Consider the following 18,017-nt stretch of genomic DNA (forward strand, 5'->3'; position numbering starts at 1 on the left):
AGGTAAATATCCCCATTGACCAAAAAGTAAACATCCATATTGACCGACCACCCCCCTGTATCTGCATGAAGTGGTTTGGTCCTGCCGTAGAGCACTCAGTGACGGTGTTTAGTTGTAGTCAGTAGATGCGCCAGAACTACAGTGACCACGATGTTGCCAAGTAACGTTAAATCAAAATCTGGTTTTCAAAAAAGGAAAGAGAGAAAAGAGAGAGAGGAAAGACAAAGTAAAGGATGTCAAACTGTAACCCAGTTTTTCACCAAGAAAGGTGGTAGCCTGTAGTCTGTGCGTGGTATTAACCTGCTGGCTTAATGTCCATAGTGAAATAAGCTAGCTAGCTACAGACTAGTGTTAGCCTACATTTAATCACCATTTAATCAGTGCAGGGAAACGTTTAGCAAGATATTCATATTAAATCATTGTCCCTGCCCCTTTTAGCAGACTTAACAACAGATGAGTCAGCAGCAGCCCAGTCCCCCCTAACTGTGCCCCCCCCCCCCCCCCTGTCCCAGTGAAGAAGGTGAGCAACATGGTGTTCAATGACATGCCAGTTATTTGAGAGAAAAGTTTGGGTTTCCAGGAGTCCTTTGTTCTTATTCATACCTTTTAATTTGATGTCACTGGTACTGTTAGTTTGTTATGACCATATTCCAAACCTCAAAACCTTTTGATTTAGTGATCACTTGATCTTTTTGTAGCACTATAATAATAACCCTGGTGTGGAAATTCCATTTTACATGTCCACTTTATTTTCTTGTTGGCATATATATATATATGTATATATATATATATATATATATATATATATATATATATATATATATATATATATATGTATATATGTATATGTATATGTGTATATGTATATATGTATATATGTATACATATGTATATGTATATGTATGTATATGTGTATGTGTAAAATATAAAAATTGGCTGTTTTCATTGTTTTGAGAGGATGATGTTAATTTATTTTGATTGAAAAGTTAATATATATTTAAGTTTGTTCATTTTTCTTTTTTTAAATCTTTCATTACTAATAATAATAATAATAATAATAATAATTTTGTTAAGAGAATTTTCCATTTTGTCAAATTTTACAATACATATACATTGAGACTGTAAAAGATGGCCTTCAGTATATTTTTTATGGTTGCTTTTAATCTTGCATCAAATAGTGAACTGCATACTGCTTGCTTACTACTACTACTACTACTACTACTTACTACTTGCATGCATGTACAAATCACCAGCAGTAAATATTGTGCTAGTACTAGTATTGAACTATAAGAAGCAAGACAGTTGCAAGCCTTTAATGAGAGTTATGAAAAGCTTTTGATGGGACAGTTAGGTCCTAGAGATGTGGTGACAACAGCTGCGCAGAGGGGGCCCAATTAGATTTTTTGTCGTGGGGCCCAAAATTCCTGGCGGCGCCTCTGCGTAAAAGTAATGTATGAAGAGTTAAAACTGTGGATGGTATCGCAAGGTAAATTGAATTTTGCTTCCGCCTCTTTCCACTCTGTCAGCTGGGCCGTTGGAGCATTCAATCCCATACACACCAATGTAAAAATGGCAGAAAGGCATTATTTCTAAGCCTCAAAGAAGACTGAATATTTTAAAACATACTCATGGGATTTGAAAGTTGAATACCAACGCTGAATGTATGAAAGATGTGGAATGTTTTAAAGTTTGAATGGAGTTTCTCAGTGAATGTATGAATGAGTAGCTAGCAGTTGAAAATGTATGAAACATGTCAACTTTTAACATTCAGTCCATCCACTTTAATGGGACAAAAATGCTCGCTAAATGTTGAATATTTCGGAAATTATAAATGTTAAGAGTATTAAAAATAGTAGCACACCATTCTGAATCAAGCCGAACGTTTTGATGTTGAAAAATGTGGAAGGAGTTAAGGTGCAAAATCTGGTGCTATAAATAAATAAATAAATATTAGTGTAGAAGAATATAGATGTGAATGCCTTCAGCATAATACGTAGAATAACAGTCAGTGCTTTGGAAGGATGTGGCATCATGATATACTTCTGTGTCTAATGTATAAGAGTAGGTTCAGTGTTTTAGAAATCACTGTGTGTATTGTTTCGCAAAGAATGTGAGGCTGACATTGTGCTTATAGTGGTGCACATCTGGGCCAACGTGTTGCTCCTTGAGTCTAAGGTTTTCATAATTGTGTAATACGTTTGATTTCAGTTTGTGAGCAATCTGCAAAAAGTGTAAAGTGTAAAGTCTCCCATCTACCAACCAGATAGTGTTGTGGGCGGGACATGAAGTGAGATCAGTGGTGAGTGCTGATTGGCTGATACTCGTCTAACATCTACCAACCAGATAGTGTTGTGGGCGGGACATGAAGTGAGATCAGTGGTGAGGTAAACGGGAGCAGAGGGAGAGACTCAGAGCTGTAGCTGAGACAAAGTACAACACCTTTTATTTCATTAACTTTATAATAAAACACAGATACAGATCATCTGCTAACTGCCAAATATGGGACAGAGCCTTTCCAGCTGCTGCTCCACGACGGTGGAAGCTGCTGCCTTCACATATCAGATGGTCTCCCTCCATTTCTGTTTTTATATCTGGGATAAAGAGCCATTAGAACTCTCTAATCTCTCTATCTGGTCTCATCATGTCATCATTCTGGGTTTGGGAACTGCTGCTTGTTGTTGGTGTTGGGATCTTCTTTTTGGGTTTTGATATTTACATTTTAATGTTCTTTTATTCAGCACTTTGGTCAGATTAATGTGTGTTTAAATGTGCTCTAGAAATCAACTTTACTTACTGAAAGTTAACATAAGAAACATTTTACAGACCCAGAGATATGTTGATTATAATAATTAATCAGAAATCACAATCAGAACAAGTTTGATTGTTCATTAATAATGTTTATTATACAGACGATAGATTATAGATATAGACCAAGATATAATAACACGTTTATAACACTGACAACACTGCAAGATACAACTATTATTAATGTATTAAAGACAATTCATATTCCTTCATATATAATATACAACATCACATAATCTTTAGATTTAAGATACAACATCTGGAACACACACACACACACACACACACACACACACACACACACACACACACACACACACACACAGACACACACATACATACAAGTAAAATGATTTGTAATAAAACTCTTAGGTGACAGTAATGTTAAAAAAGTGAATTCCCAACATGTTAAACTATTAAACCAATGTCTCCTAACAGAGCAGACCCCCCCACCCCCACCCCCCCTATAATCACACGCATCCACAACAACATCAAGAAAAGATCAACTAACTCAATATACAATATATACAATATAATATGATGATATATATATATACACAACATACTAATCCAGACGATAAGGGAACATCTGCACCCTGTCAGGATCAAAGGTTACCTTCTAACATTCAAAACTTATTTAATATTATTATAATAATAATCATTGGGTATTTATGTCTTATTTCCCATCATTTCTGTTTGTTGTTTCTGTAATCTCTCTCTCTGTCTTTTGTGTTCTAGTTTAAATGTTTTCTCTGCATGAATGTGTCCATCTCTTGTTTTAAAGCCAGTGTATACCAGGCTGTATTAAAGCCAATAATGAAATTATGATATGCACATTAAAGCTGCGCTCCTCTCCGTGTCCTCAGGTTCACAGCGACTACAGCAGCACAGAGCATCAGCAGCAGGACACTGAGCACTGAGCATCGCACTTTGAAGAAGGTGGAGTAAATCCCAAAGGGCTCAAAGTACACTAACACAGTTCTCTCTGTTGACACACACTGATAATCATGTTCATAAACTGCACACCAGTACTCCCCTGCATCTCCCACTGAGATATCTGAGATAACCAGGCTCCCATTATTAGAGTACCAGATCACTCTGCTCATTCTCCGATCAGGCGTTACACTGAAGATTCTTCCCTCTGTTCGGTGTGACTTCATAAACCAACCATGCCCCTTTCTCCAATCTCTGCATCTGAGACTGACTTCTTCTCCCTCTGAGAAGAGCTCTACAGCAGGGGGGCCAAATTTGGGACACACCACCAGATCATAATATTGCTGTATCATAGAGGCTTCACAGGAGTACTGACCTGAATGATTTAACATTAGAGATGAAAACAACAGCGAGTAGTTTTGGTTTACTGAAGGAACAGTCTGGTTTTGTAGTTCTAGGTCAGTGAAGGAGTCTGTTTTGAGATTAAACTTCCTCCAACTTGGGGGCTGTTCATCAGTGGAGTCAGTGATAGTGCACGGCAACACAGCGGTCTCTCCCACTGAGCCGTAGATTGTCTCATACCACAGGATCATCTGTACAGTGTAACTGTGAACACACTGCTGTTGGTTCATCACCAGACATCTGTACCGTGTAAAGTCTGTTGCTGTGACGTTGGAAACACGAAGAGCTGATGTGATTGTCACCACTTGGTATCTTCCTCTAACATTGTCCATCACTGATGTCGTATTGTCCCCAAAAACTCTGCTCCATGGTTCTTGTTCATATCTAGAGTCCCGTTTGAGCCACTGGACATCCAGATTATCAGCTGCTCCCTTACATGACAGGTCCACTGTTTCTCCAAGTCTCGCTGAGATAGCTGTCCCATATGTCAAAGTAGTACAAACAGTAATAGTGAAGTTGTTCTCATGCGTCACGTTGCCCTCAGTCCAACACTCCTCTCGGTACGGGCCGGAGTCTGAATGGGTCAGGTTGAGGATGGTGTAAGAAGACGTTTCCACCGTGCTGACAAGTCGTAGTTTCAGGTGTTCAGGTACTGAGGAGCTGTTGGACCAGAGGTCAGAGGTGTTCCACAGGACAAGCTTCTCCTCACCAACAGATCTGGAGATCAGGCAGGAGTTGGTGTTCTCGGGGAGGTAGAAGGTGTAAGAGATTGTTTCCCATCGGGATGATGATCCGTTCTTGTGCATGGATGTAGTTGATGAGAGCAAACAGCAGGAAGGAGAGCTCTGTGACTGCAGCCATTCTGCTCCGAGGTCGACAAACACTGACACCACTCAGCTCATATACGCTCTACACCAACCCTCATCAGCTGCTGATCTTTATCTGGTACACACATGACTTCTTTATCTCAGCATCAGAGGAAACTTTGCAGCATCAGCTCTCTATCCAGTCATCAATGTCCTTTACATGACTCTAAAACTACGGAGGGTTACGTGACTTCATGTACACATTATTCAGAGAGGAGAGAGGTGTGGTGTGTGTGTTTGTGTGTGTGTGTGTGTTTTTTTTTACTGCTCAGTGGCCAGCAGATCAGACTGTGGTGGTACTGGGCAGCTTCCAGGTATGAATGTGGAACTGTGTGAATGTGACAGGCCGTCATTGCAAATGAGAGTTTGTTGTCAATTGACTTACCTGGATACTGTAAATAAAATATATATACGTTTATATACATACATATATATATATATATACATATATATATATATATATATATATATATATATATATATATATATATATATATTCGTACCACATTGGTCTTTAGTATTCTCTCTATTGCTGCAGTACTTTTACAGGGATGTATTTATATGGGATGTATTTATATGTAGTACCATAATGAAACATGTATCACCAATTTTGTACTACAATATTTAATGATTGTAAGAACGATGACCCAGTGAACTATGGGTAGCTTGTGTGTGGGTGATCTAAAGTAACGTTTCAATGCTATTTCACAATCAGTTAGTTTTGTGAACCAATGATTGTGCAAGATGTATTTAAAGATATGAATGTACCATGCATTGTTTTGAACATTGGACAGCCTGTTACAAGTGATGACAGTTTTGAGTTTTGAAAAATGACATTAAGGTTCTTAAATTAGTAGCAAAGTGATTTTAAAAAACTGTAACAAACATGACTTCTTTATCTCATCATCAGTTGCAGCATCAGCTCTCTATCCAGTAATCAATGTCCTTTACATGACTCTAAAACCACAGAGGCTGACGTGTCTTCATGCACTCATTATTCAGAGAGGAGAGAGAGGGGGGGGGGGTCTGTGTGTGTATTTGTATATGTGTATGCATGTGTGTATATGTGTATGCATTTGTGTGTGTGTGTGTGTCTGTGTGTGTGTGTGTCCAAGTGTGTGTTAGTGTGTGTGTGTGTGTGTCTGTGTGTGTGTGTCCAAGTGTGTGTGTGTGTGTGTGTCTGTGTGTGTGTGTCCAAGTGTGTGTTAGTGTGTGTGTGTGTGTGTGTCTGTGCGTGTGTTAAGGCCTGGATACCTGACCTGAGGCATTTGTTGTAAAATGGTTCTGCAGCTCCTTTAAGAGAGCTTAGTGCGTGTGTTAGTGTGTGTGTGTGAGTGATCTTTTGTGCATAATATAATAAAGCCTACTGAACTCTCCTGTTGACCCATTTTCAAAGTTATTATATCACAAATTTGGGTTTTCTTTCAACCAAATTTTAAAACAAAATAACGTGGCTGGTTTCCTACAACTCTCTTCACAAGTTTTATTCAATTTCACAGCATTTTAATTTTAATTTTTTCTGGGTTTTTTGGACCCAGAAAAACTAAAATTAGCTTGTTGGTCGACGGGAAGACAACAGGAGGGTTAACATGAATCTGCAGAAAATATCTACTTTTTGGCATTTTGATCAACTCTTTTGCTGCTTGTTATAAAGTTGTGTTTCTTTTGTTAGGCTGTATAAAGTTTTTCTTCATTTTGACACTTTTTTAAAATGTTTGTGTAAAATATATTTAGATCTTGGGGCTTTTTTGTTGCGTGTTTTTCATTGCTTTTCCCACTTTAACAAAACAAACAAACGTTTTTTATTTTATTACTGTTGGGTGTTTTTTCTGAATTTTTCGTTGCTTTTTTAACTTTTTTATCGTTTTTTTCTACTTTTGTGTCACATTTTCTATTTTTTTCTGTCGTTTTCTTATTACGTTTTTGAAGTTTTTTTCTGCTTTTTTGTCTCCTCTGTTCAGACCGGGTCATGGCGGTGTCTCAGGTGTCTCCGGTTCTGTACCTCAGCGGGTTGGACTCGGCCCTGAACGCCGGCGTCCTCTCCAGCAGGAGCATCACGCTGATCGTTAACGCCAGCGGCCTGGAGGACGTGTCCTACCCACCGCTGGACGGCCTGAGCGTCCTCCACGTCCCCGTCCAGGACCGTCCTCACGCCCCCCTCAGACGCTACTTTGACCCGGTGGCTGAACGGATCAACCAGAACCAGACGGGGAGGACTCTGGTCCACTGCACCGCCGGCCGGAGCCGATCTCCCGCCCTGATCATGGCCTACCTGATGAGGTCAGTTATTACCTACAGAACCAACCAGACTCCATGTAAATAATAACTACTTTGAGTGTGTGTAGAGCCAGCATATTTCCACCAGACTCCATGTAAATAGTCAGGACTTTTAGCGTGTATAGAGCTAGCATATCTCCACCAGACTCCATGTAAATAATCAGGACTTTTAGCGTGTATAGAGCCAGCATATTTCCACCAGACTCCATGTAAATAATCAGGACTTTTAGCGTGTATAGAGCCAGCATATTTCCACCAGACTCCATGTAAATAGTCAGGACTTTTAGCGTGTATAGAGCTAGCATATCTCCACCAGACTCCATGTAAATAATCAGGACTTTTAGCGTGTATAGAGCCAGCATATTTCCACCAGACTCCATGTAAATAATCAGGACTTTTAGCGTATATAGAGCCAGCATATCTCCACCAGACTCCATGTAAATAATCAGGACTTTTAGCGTGTATAGAGCCAGCATATTTCCACATGTAAATGGGTGAATTTAGGGTTAATTTCAACCAAACCAGAGTGGTGATTGTTGGAACAGTGGAAAGATGAACCAAGACGGCTTTTGGTAGTTTGATTTAGTTTCTGTCCACTTTGAATGAAGTGTGTTTTATGATGATAAAAGTCCTGATTATTTACATGGAGTCTGGTGTAGTTTCACTTAAATTAATAATCTGAGTCTGTCAGCAGCAAAAACTGAACTTTTAGTGGTTTCAGGGTCTGTTTGGTCCGTGTGTTTTGCAGGTCTGAGCATCTGATTGGTCCGTGTATTTAAGGGTCTGATTGGTCCGTGTGTTTGCAGGTTTGAGGGTCTCAGTCTGCGGCGGGCTCATGAAGTGGTTCTGGATCAGCGTCCGTTCATCCGGCCCAACGCAGGTTTCTGGCGGCAGCTGATGGAGTATGAGCGCTCGCTGTTCGGCAGGAACAGCGTCCGGATGGCGAGGACGTCCGCCGGCGTTCTGCCTGAAGCTCTGCAGGACGCCGCCGAGGCCGCGTACTGCGTCAACGTCTGACTCAGAGAACCAACACGGTCATAGGGCCGACTTCTAAATCAGGTTTTATCTCAGTTAGATGTCCCATCCCTCCCTCCCTCCCTCCCGGCCTGTCTCCATCCCTCCCTGCCTGTCTCCCTCTCTGCTTGTCTCCCTCCCTGCCTGTCTGTCTCCCTCCCTACCTGTCTGTCTCCCTCTATCTGTCTCCCTCCCTCCCTGTCTGTCTCCCCCCGTCTGTCTCCCTCCCTGTCTGTCTCCCCCCCGTCTGTCTCCCTCCCTGTCTGTCTCCCCCCCGTCTGTCTCCCTCCCTCCCTCCCTCCCTCCCTGTCTCCCTCCCTCCCTGCCTGCCTGTCTGTCTCCCCCCCGTCTGTCTCCCTCCCTCTCTGCCTGTCTATCTGTCTCCCCCCCATATCTGAATCAGAGAAGGGAACAGCTGCTGATTGGTTCGGCACCAAAACCACTCAGTTGATGTTATTTATTTGACATTCTTGTTGTTTAGTTTTTTTGGGACACTTTTGCTTTTTTGTGTGAAGTTTTGGTGCTTTTTTTTTTAGACATTTTGGACTATATTAAAATATAAAAAACTTGCTTTACTTGTATTTCTAAAAGCATACTTATTTCAGTTAGAGTTCAGAGAGTTTTCTGTCCTGTATCCAGAGAACGTAACGTAACGCTGTTCAGTTCATCTAATTATTAGAACCTGGATACGATCCCAGAATCAGTATAATGGAGATTAATCAGAATAATGGAGATTAATCAGAATAATGGAGATTAATCAGAATAATGCACATTAGGTTTTGCCAGTAAACTCTTATTATTATATTATTATTTTGTCTGGTGTTGTGAAGGAAACTTTACAGCTGAAGGTGTTTTCACTGGTTTTTAAATTCAATAAATTAACCAGAAAGAGGTCATGTTACCTTATGCTGAAATGGGTCTTTCAACAAGACAATGACCCCAAACACACCAGTAAAGGCTGTTATTTACCGGACGCAGCCCAGCTGGCGCGTACAAATGTGACGTCATGAGATCGCCGTGACTGTTTATACCCGCGCTGGTGGTCGCGACACTAGCTGCAGTCTTCTCCTGAACAGAGGTAGTGCTAATGAGGAAAGGCTACCGACAGCAATGTCTTTCTACGGACTAGAAGAAGAAGAAAAAGGTAAACAACGGCAGAACTGGCAGCAGCGTTGACGTCAATGCTTGGCTCTGATTGGATGAGCTACTTGGTGGGATCAAGCAGTGTTGTACAAATACTTCACTACTGTACTTAAGTAGAATTTTCATGTATCTGTACTTTACTTCGTTATTTATATTTCCAGAAACTTTTACTTTTACTCCACTACATCTCCCTTGAGCATCTTAGTTACTCGTTACTACAAAATATAATCAGAAGAAATTTATTACACTGAAAAAAAGGAAGTTTGGCGAATCATTGCTCCTAAATTGCCAAGATAATGTACGCTCCGTTCCAGTTGGTGACGTGATGCCTGTTTGTGGCCAAGTGGCAAAAAGAAAAACCATAATAGGCCAAAACTAAAGAAGAAGAGGAGGAGGAAGCATAATGACTGATAGCGTCATGGAAGCACCTGCTGCAGGCTCTGCCGCCATGGTAACAGACGATGATCACCCCGACGACAGTGGTGATGAAGATAACATTACACACCTTTGGCCATAAAGTTCATAATCAAAGTATTTTTTTACTTTTACTTCTACTTAAGTACATTTAATATCAGACAATTGCTATGAATACTTAAGTACTGTAAATATCAGATACTTTAAGACTTTTACTCTAAAAGGAGACTTTAACTTCTACCAAAGTCATTTTCTGGGAAGATACTTGTACTTTTACTCAAGTATTGCTTTTGAGTACTTTATACAAGACTGGGATCCAGCCTTTCATTCACCATAAAGATCTCATCTTAACCAGTGAGTTCACCAGAGACCAGCAGTCACTCTGAGAGTCCTGGCGTCACGTTGGCGGCGAGCTCGTTCAGGCCTCCCGTTTCCGCTTTGTTGCGCGGCGCTGAAAAAAAAAAGAGCCGTGCGCGACCTCTGCTCGCGCGCTATAAATCAGGCGGATCCGGCAGGATATTACGTCATTTTGACGTCACAATGGCGCGCCACCTTGGATGCGTCTAGTGTAATTCACGTTTAAGTAATGACAACACTGCATACTAATGAATTGTGTCTCAGTTTTAACATTTACTAATGAATTGTCCTGTTTTTCTTTTCTTTCGTCCCGTTTTACCCAGTTTAATACAGCAAATGTTGCTGCTGTATATCTTTGTATTGTAATTTAAACCTGCTTAATGGACTACAGATGGAAATTAGCCCTTGGGCTACAATCTGGCACTTTTACGTGTACTGCCGTACATGTTCATCAAATGTGCATTGTCCTGAAATAATAAATATATAAATAAAATGAAGAGGAAATGCCTTTGAAATGGGTCTTTCAACAAGACAATGACCCAAAACACAGCAGTAAGTGTGTAACCTTGGATGTGTCTAGTATAACTAGGGTTGGGTACCGAAACCGGTACCGGTAGGAATCGGACCGGATTAGAACGCACATTTTCTGTTCCTCATTTCGGTTCCACTTAATGTGTCGACTGAAATATTTTCCCTCCGTCGCTCTGAAGCGGACGTAAAAATATCCCCCTCTCTCTGTAGTCTACCGTTAGCTAGCTACCGTAAATGTAGGCTACTTTTTAAAATGCCAAATTTTCCCTCTGGGCTCACCAAAACGGACGTAAAAAGCCGCTCTTTTCAGTTTTTCAAGAATCGGAATCGCTTTAAAAGTACCGGTTCGGCATCGGAATCGTAAAAATCCAGAACGGTACCCAACCCTAAGTATAATTCACGTTTAAGCGAGCAAAGTCTTGGTTCCAGATGAAGAAGATGGATGTTATGGAGCGGCCAGCCCAACCCCCAGACCCCCATCCCATAGGTGACATCAACAATGCTGTTTCTGAGGCCAAACCCAGTAATGCAGAGGAATTGGGGAACGTAGTTCAATGGTCCTGGGCTGGAACACCTGTTCACAGGTGACTCCAGATGTGGAGCAGTTCTTACGGTAGAGATCCATTTGACCGTGCGACGCTTCTGTGGCGCCGCGCCCCACTCTATTCCTCTGGGTGACGTCAAGCGACTTCAACGTGCACGCAAAGCATCCTGGGAAGGCTGCGCGTCCAAAAGCTGGCCGATGCCCATCTTTATGCAAATTAATCCGTTGAACGCGACGCGACTATCCAGTAGAAGTAGACGAAAATCTGTTAAACTGACCTTTGTTGATCTGAAATGAAGACAGATTCAGCAACTGCACGGCCTATTTCTCTCTTAAAATGTTTTCAGAAACACGTTTCGATGAACTATTTTAGTCCAATATGAGATCGGATTCTCAACGAGCCGCCATGACAGTCTGTTGAAATTCTCGAGAAGCCAAACCCACGTCAAGGCGTTCGTCCAATCAGCTGCCGGTCAGGGGCGTGGAGCATCAACCATGGATGTATGACGTCAAGACACCACGCTTCAGTCGTGTCGGACATATGGATCTGCACCGTCAGAAATAATGGTTATGCAACTAAATATTAGTGCAGTGATTCAACGTAAAGCCAACTCTGGGGACATCGTTCAGTTCATACAGTAAATGCTGAAGTTTGTAAAGAAAAATGCAAATACTGCTATTTTTTTGATCAATGTTGGTCATGTTTTGATGTGGAATTGAATATGCAGCGTTCCCAATGCATTGATATTATGGAATTAAAAGCTATTCTCAGGATTATTGAGGATTATTCACTCTTTTCAACACACTAACACTGTTACTCTGAACACAGCTGTATGTTTATACAGAGAACAATAACAGACAGAGCTTTAGAGACGACCAGTCAACAGTCAAGTTAAAAAAAGACTAAAGTTTATTGTGACTTTTTTACCACCTGAGTGACATCATCACAGACAGAGAGAGAGACAGACAGACAGACAGAGAGACAGACAGAGAGACGGGCAGACAGACAGGCAGACAGACAGACAGACAGACAGAGAGAGAGAGACAGACAGACAGGTTTCTGGTCTCAGTACTGGAAACTTCTCTTGGTCTGGATGTCGTCCAGGATCTGCTGCAGCTCCTCGTCTTCAAACCTCCCCTCCAGACTAGAGGAGAGACAACAACAACAACATGTCAACAACAACAACAACAACAACAACATGTTACATCATTATACAGACCCCCCCCCCCCTTTATAAAGGAACAAACGTGAAAAAAAAAACAACAAAAACGTCAACAAAAGATATAGAAAAATGACAGCAAAGCGCCCTACAGTTCTGGTTCTGGTGTGATGTGGACCAGACTGACCTGGGGATCAGGTTCTGGTGTAGTGTGGTGTGATGTGGTTCTGGTTCTGGTTGTGGTGTGATGTGGACCAGACTGACCTGGGGATCAGGTTCTGGTGTAGTGTGGTGTGATGTGGTTCTGGTTCTGGTTGTGGTGTGATGTGGACCAGACTGACCTGGGGATCAGGTTCTGGTGTAGTGTGGTGTGATGTGGTTCTGGTTCTGGTTGTGGTGTGATGTGGACCAGACTGACCTGGGGATCAGGTTCTGGTGTAGTGTGGTGTGATGTGGTTCTGGTTCTGGTTGTGGTGTGATGTGGACCAGACTGACCTGGGGATCAGGTTCTGGTGTAGTGTGGTGTGATGTGGTTCTGGTTCTGGTTGTGGTGTGATGTGGACCAGACTGACCTGGGGATCAGGTTCTGGTGTAGTGTGGTGTGATGTGGTTCTGGTTCTGGTTGTGGTGTGATGTGGACCAGACTGACCTGGGGATCAGGTTCTGGTGTAGTGTGGTGTGATGTGGTTCTGGTTCTGGTTGTGGTGTGATGTGGACCAGACTGACCTGGGGATCAGGGCTTTGGCCTCTTCTGCAGCTTCAGGACACAGATTTGCTAAACTGGCCAACTCAAACTTATGGAGCTTCTTCTGCAGCAGGAGACTGAGACAGAGACAGATTATTATTATTATTATTATTATTATAATTATTATAATTAACTTATTATAATAATATCAGAAGTATTTACTACTGGTTGTTTAGAGACAGAGAGAGAGAGACAGAGAGAGAGAGACAGAGAGAGAGAGAGGGAGAGAGAGAGAGAGAGAGAGAGACAGAGAGAGAGAGACAGAGAGAGAGAGACAGAGAGAGAGACAGAGAGAGAGAGACAGAGAGAGAGAGACAGAGAGAGAGAGACAGAGAGAGAGAGGGAGAGACAGAGAGAGAGAGACAGAGAGAGAGACAGAGAGAGAGACAGAGAGAGAGAGACAGAGAGAGAGAGACAGAGAGAGACAGAGACACAGTGTGATGGGGGGTACCTGCGTACGGTGTGATGGGGGGGTGTTAGGGGGGTACCTGCGTACGGTGTGATGGGGGGGTGTAGGGGGGTACCTGCGTACGGTGTGATGGGGGGGGTGTTAGGGGGGTACCTGCGTACGGAGGTGATGGGGGGGTGTTAGGGGGGTACCTGCGTACGGAGGTGATGGGGGGGTGTTAGGGGGTACCTGCGTACGGTGTGATGGGGGGGTGTTAGGGGGGTACCTGCGTACGGAGGTGATGGGGGGGTGTTAGGGGGTACCTGCGTACGGTGTGATGGGGGGGTGTTAGGGGGGTACCTGCGTACGGTGTGATGGGGGGGTGTTAGGGGGGTACCTGCGTACGGAGGTGATGGGGGGGTGTTAGGGGGTACCTGCGTACGGTGTGATGGGGGGGTGTTAGGGGGGTACCTGCGTACGGTGTGATGGGGGGGTGTTAGGGGGGTACCTGCGTACGGTGTGATGGGGGGGTGTTAGGGGGGTACCTGCGTACGGTGTGATGGGGGGGTGTTAGGGGGTACCTGCGTACGGCGGTGATGGTCTCGCGGTTCTTGAAGCGGCTGAACCGGGCCGTGTAGTTGAGCGTCTTCATGAAGACCTCAGACAGCTCCTGCTCGTCCTCGGCGCTCTCGTTCTGCTGCTTGCGGTGCTCCAGCAGCATGTGCACCTCCGAGTTCAGCAGGGTCTCCGCGTTCTCAAACTCTGTAACCACGACAACAACACACGGGCCAATCAGAGAGCAGCGGGGGCCATGTTTGGAGTTCTGCTTGTGGAAACACTGGATTGAAACGCTGCTACTGCAGTAATAGCATGAATAAAAAAATCTTGGTTTAAAACATAAAAATTACAAATAAATAAAAATTCTTAAAAATTAATGTAAATTATTAGCATTTAAAAGAAATTTACATTATTAAAAATAGACTAAATATTAAAAAAAGTAATGAATAAATAAAAAAAGTAAAATATATATATATAAAAAAAATGAATAATTAAGTTAACAATAAATAGAAATTAACATAATACAACTATTAAAAAAAATACTATAAAATTAAATAATTTAACTATAAAATATTTAAAAAAAAATGAATATATCAAGATTTAAGTAATCAGAATAAATAATTTTTACTGAAGTGCGGTACTTAAGTAAATGTACTACTTTTAGTCTATATTCTACCACTCCCTGATATGACTACAGATACTACAGATACGGGTATTTACCCTAGTAGTTGTTTTGTTGTATAAAAGTGGAGACAAATGTCTAAGCAGCGGTTTATACTGCTGTTAGAGCGGAGAGGAGCCGGTTTACATCAACTTCATACATATTAAATATGTTGTAAGTTAACTCACTGGTTCTCAAGCTGTTTTCAATAATGTTCCCCCTTTGAACAGTGTTTTTAAGCCATTTATCCCCTAACCAGTCTATATAAAGAGAAAGAATACAGTGATGTCAGAAATCACATCACCAAACCCACCAGACTCCATGTAAATAATCACTACTTTTATCATGGTAAAACACACTTCATTCAAAGTGGATAGAAACTAAATCAAAAGCCGTCTTGGTTCATCTTTCCACTGTTCCAACAATCACCACTCTGGTTTGGTTGAAATAAACCCTGAATTCACTCATTTACATGTGGAAATATGCTGGCTCTATACAAGCTAAAAGTACTGATTATTTACATGGAGTCTGGTGGAGATATGCTGGCTCTATACACGCTAAAAGTCCTGATTATTTACATGGAGGCTGGTAGAAATATGCTGGCTCTATACACGCTAAAAGTCCTGATTATTTACATGGAGTCTGGTGGAGATATGCTGGCTCTATACACGCTAAAAGTCCTGATTATTTACATGGAGTCTGGTGGGTTTGGTGGTGGTGATTTTGGGGCTGTTTCATTCAGACAGTAGAAGTAACTACAGCACCCTAGGGGGGGCACGTACCCCCATTTGAGAAACACTGAGTTAACAGAACTTTATACATTTAATGTTATAAGTTAACAGACCTTTAGGAAACAGCAGCTGTGAAGCATCTTCTTCAACATCTCCGACATTAGCCGGAGCCGCGCCGCTTCCAGTCGCCATGACACCCAGCTAACAGCTAACGGCTAACAGCTAACGGTTAACGGTTACCAGGCAACAGTCTGCGGCTGCGCGGGCATCAAACAGCAGCAGCCGTTACCGGGGACCGAGCACAGAGTCCCGGCGGTGAGACGGTCAATCTGTGCGGCTCCAACGACTCTGAAACACGGACACACGTTACAGCTCGAGCTCGGCGCCTTCCAGCCACACAATAACACATACAATCACTTCCGGTTCTTGAAGCTATCACTTCCGGGCGTATTTGTATTTTTTTTATTTTTATTATTTTACGTTTTAATTCACACAACGCAATTTACAAAACAAGAAATAAAAGCATTACATACAACCGATCACACTTTTTTAAGTAGTTATAAAAAATATCCAGCAATACAAAAAACAATTATACAGGTAATAGTATCCTATATAAATAGCTTGCCTGTAGTTATGCTCCTTCAAAATAAAAGCACGGCGCCCTCTGGTGGACATTGAAAGTCACAACACCTCGCGGGACTGACTACATAAACTAACCGGTTACCGGCAGAAAGAAACGGTGGTGAGGAGAAGGTACTCACACCTCTGACTTCAGTAAAATACCACAGTGTACAAGTACTCTGTTACAAGTAAAAGTCCTGCATTCAAACGTTTGCATTCAAAAGTATTCGCATAAAAATAAACCAAAAAAAGTTTAAGAAAAAACTCGTTCTGTATAATACATTTATATTATTGTAATTAAATGTTTGATGCATCATTGGTATGTTGTTGCTGGTAAAAGTGGAACTCATTTTAAGACACAAAAAGAAAAAAAAAAATTTTGCGTTGGCCGGGAATCGAACCCGGGTCAACTGCTTGGAAGGCAGCTATGCTAACCACTATACCACCAACGCTTACGGTAAGCTGCGGGTCTGGATCTGAACTCAGTTTTGGGGCAGTTCCTCAGTGTATCGATGTTCCTTAATATGGGAGATTAACGTTAACAAACATTTAAAGCGATTATTTCGCTTCGTAGTAATTTCTTTACAAGACATTTATCAAAAAAGACTTAATACAAATGACAAAAACGTCGTAAAATGCGATTAAGGCTTCAAAAACAGCAAAATAAATGTCGCAAAAAACCGCAATGACGATATATAGATGGATGGATGGATAGATAGATAGATAGATAGAGAGATACTTTATTGATCCCGAAGGGGAAATTCAAGGTCCCAGTAGCTCAAAGACATCACACACAACATACACATACATCATAAACAGGGTGATAAGATGACAAATCCACATGAATAATATGGACAATAAAAGAAAAGAATGTAATGAATGTACTATGGGATGTATAAGCATGAGAGGCTTGCAGTGACGGGACAGGGACTGACCCTGTGGTTCAGTATGTATGTATGGTGCTCTATGAGAGGGTGTGTCATGGTCAGTGTTTAAAAGAACGGCGTTAGGTAACGACGTTATTTTTTCAGTAACGGGGTAATCTAACGAATACACACACACACACACACACACACACACACACACACACACACACACACACAGACACACACACACACACACACACACACACACACACACACACACACATACAGACACACACACACACACACACACACACACACACACACAGAGATACATACAGTCATGTAAACAAATTAGGACACCCATGCTAAAGTTGACTAAAAAGAGGAAAAAGGCCTTCTCTCCTGGACATAATGTACACATTACATGCACGTTCTTGCCTTTTGACCACAATGAATTTGAAGTAGTGCTTATATCTCCACCTTGAAAATGTCAACTTTTCATCAGATTGCTCCTGACTCGCCATCTCTGCTGCTTCATCGAATCTCTGTTTAGCTGGTGTGTGTGTGTGTGTGTGTGTGTGTGTGTGTGTGTGTGTGTGTGTGTGTGTCTCTGTCTGTGGGTGTGTGTGTATGTGTGTGTGTGTGTGTGTGTCTCTGTGTGTGTGTATGTGTGTGTGTCTTTGTCTGTGTGTGTGTGTGTGTGTGTGTCTGTGTGTGTCTCTCTGTGTGTGTGTTTATGTGTGTGTGTGTGTGTGTGTGTGTGTGTCTCTGTATCTATGTGTCTCTGTGTGTGTTTGTCTGTGTTTTGTGTGTGTGTGTCTCTGTCTGTGGGTGTGTGTGTATGTGTGTGTGTGTGTGTGTGTGTCTCTGTGTGTGTGTTTTTGTCTGTGTGTGTGTGTGTGTGTGTGTGTGTGTGCGTGCGTGTGCGTGTGTCTCTATGTATGTGGCTCTGTGTGTGTGTGTGTGTGTCTGTGTGTGTCTCTGTGTGTGTGGCTCTGTCT

The 18,017-nt window shown here is 42.0% G+C and overlaps 2 protein-coding genes and 1 non-coding gene across 5 annotated transcripts in view; 1 reads left to right on the plus strand and 2 right to left on the minus strand.

Annotated features, from left to right (window-relative positions):
* The window catches only part of LOC116052958 (dual specificity protein phosphatase 14), a 12,418-nt gene extending 4,020 nt beyond the window's left edge, over positions 1-8,398 (plus strand). The window contains exons 1-3 of one of the 2 annotated variants that reach the window (XM_031303823.2): positions 3,692-3,744; positions 6,968-7,286; positions 8,090-8,398. In XM_031303823.2, coding sequence (XP_031159683.1) covers positions 6,976-7,286; positions 8,090-8,300 — 522 coding nt within the window. In that variant the 5' untranslated portion in view covers positions 3,692-3,744; positions 6,968-6,975 and the 3' untranslated portion in view covers positions 8,301-8,398. Of the gene's footprint in view, positions 1-3,691; positions 3,745-6,967; positions 7,287-8,089 lie in introns of those variants that run through there. The other variant, XM_036002298.1, reaches the window with a different exon arrangement.
* Positions 8,399-12,180: 3,782 nt separating this feature from the next.
* Positions 12,181-15,955, minus strand: polr2d (RNA polymerase II subunit D). 2 transcript variants are annotated; one of them, XM_036002299.1, is made up of 5 exons: positions 15,643-15,955; positions 14,161-14,341; positions 13,173-13,268; positions 12,320-12,431; positions 12,226-12,281 (listed from the first exon to the last, which is right to left on the minus strand). In XM_036002299.1, exons 1-4 carry the CDS (start codon positions 15,719-15,721, stop codon positions 12,353-12,355), a joined length of 435 nt encoding a protein of 144 aa, XP_035858192.1. In that variant the 5' UTR covers positions 15,722-15,955; the 3' UTR covers positions 12,226-12,281; positions 12,320-12,352. The 2 variants fall into 2 exon arrangements, with proteins under 2 accessions (XP_031159684.1, XP_035858192.1); XM_031303824.2 differs by having other exon boundaries at positions 12,181-12,431; positions 15,643-15,954.
* Positions 15,956-16,530: 575 nt separating this feature from the next.
* On the minus strand, positions 16,531-16,602 carry trnag-ucc. The gene has a single exon. It is a non-coding gene; the product is annotated as a tRNA-Gly (tRNA).
* Positions 16,603-18,017: the final 1,415 nt, after the last annotated feature.

This window comes from Sander lucioperca, chromosome 6, assembly GCF_008315115.2.
Source record: "Sander lucioperca isolate FBNREF2018 chromosome 6, SLUC_FBN_1.2, whole genome shotgun sequence".
Lineage (NCBI taxonomy): Eukaryota > Metazoa > Chordata > Actinopteri > Perciformes > Percidae > Sander > Sander lucioperca.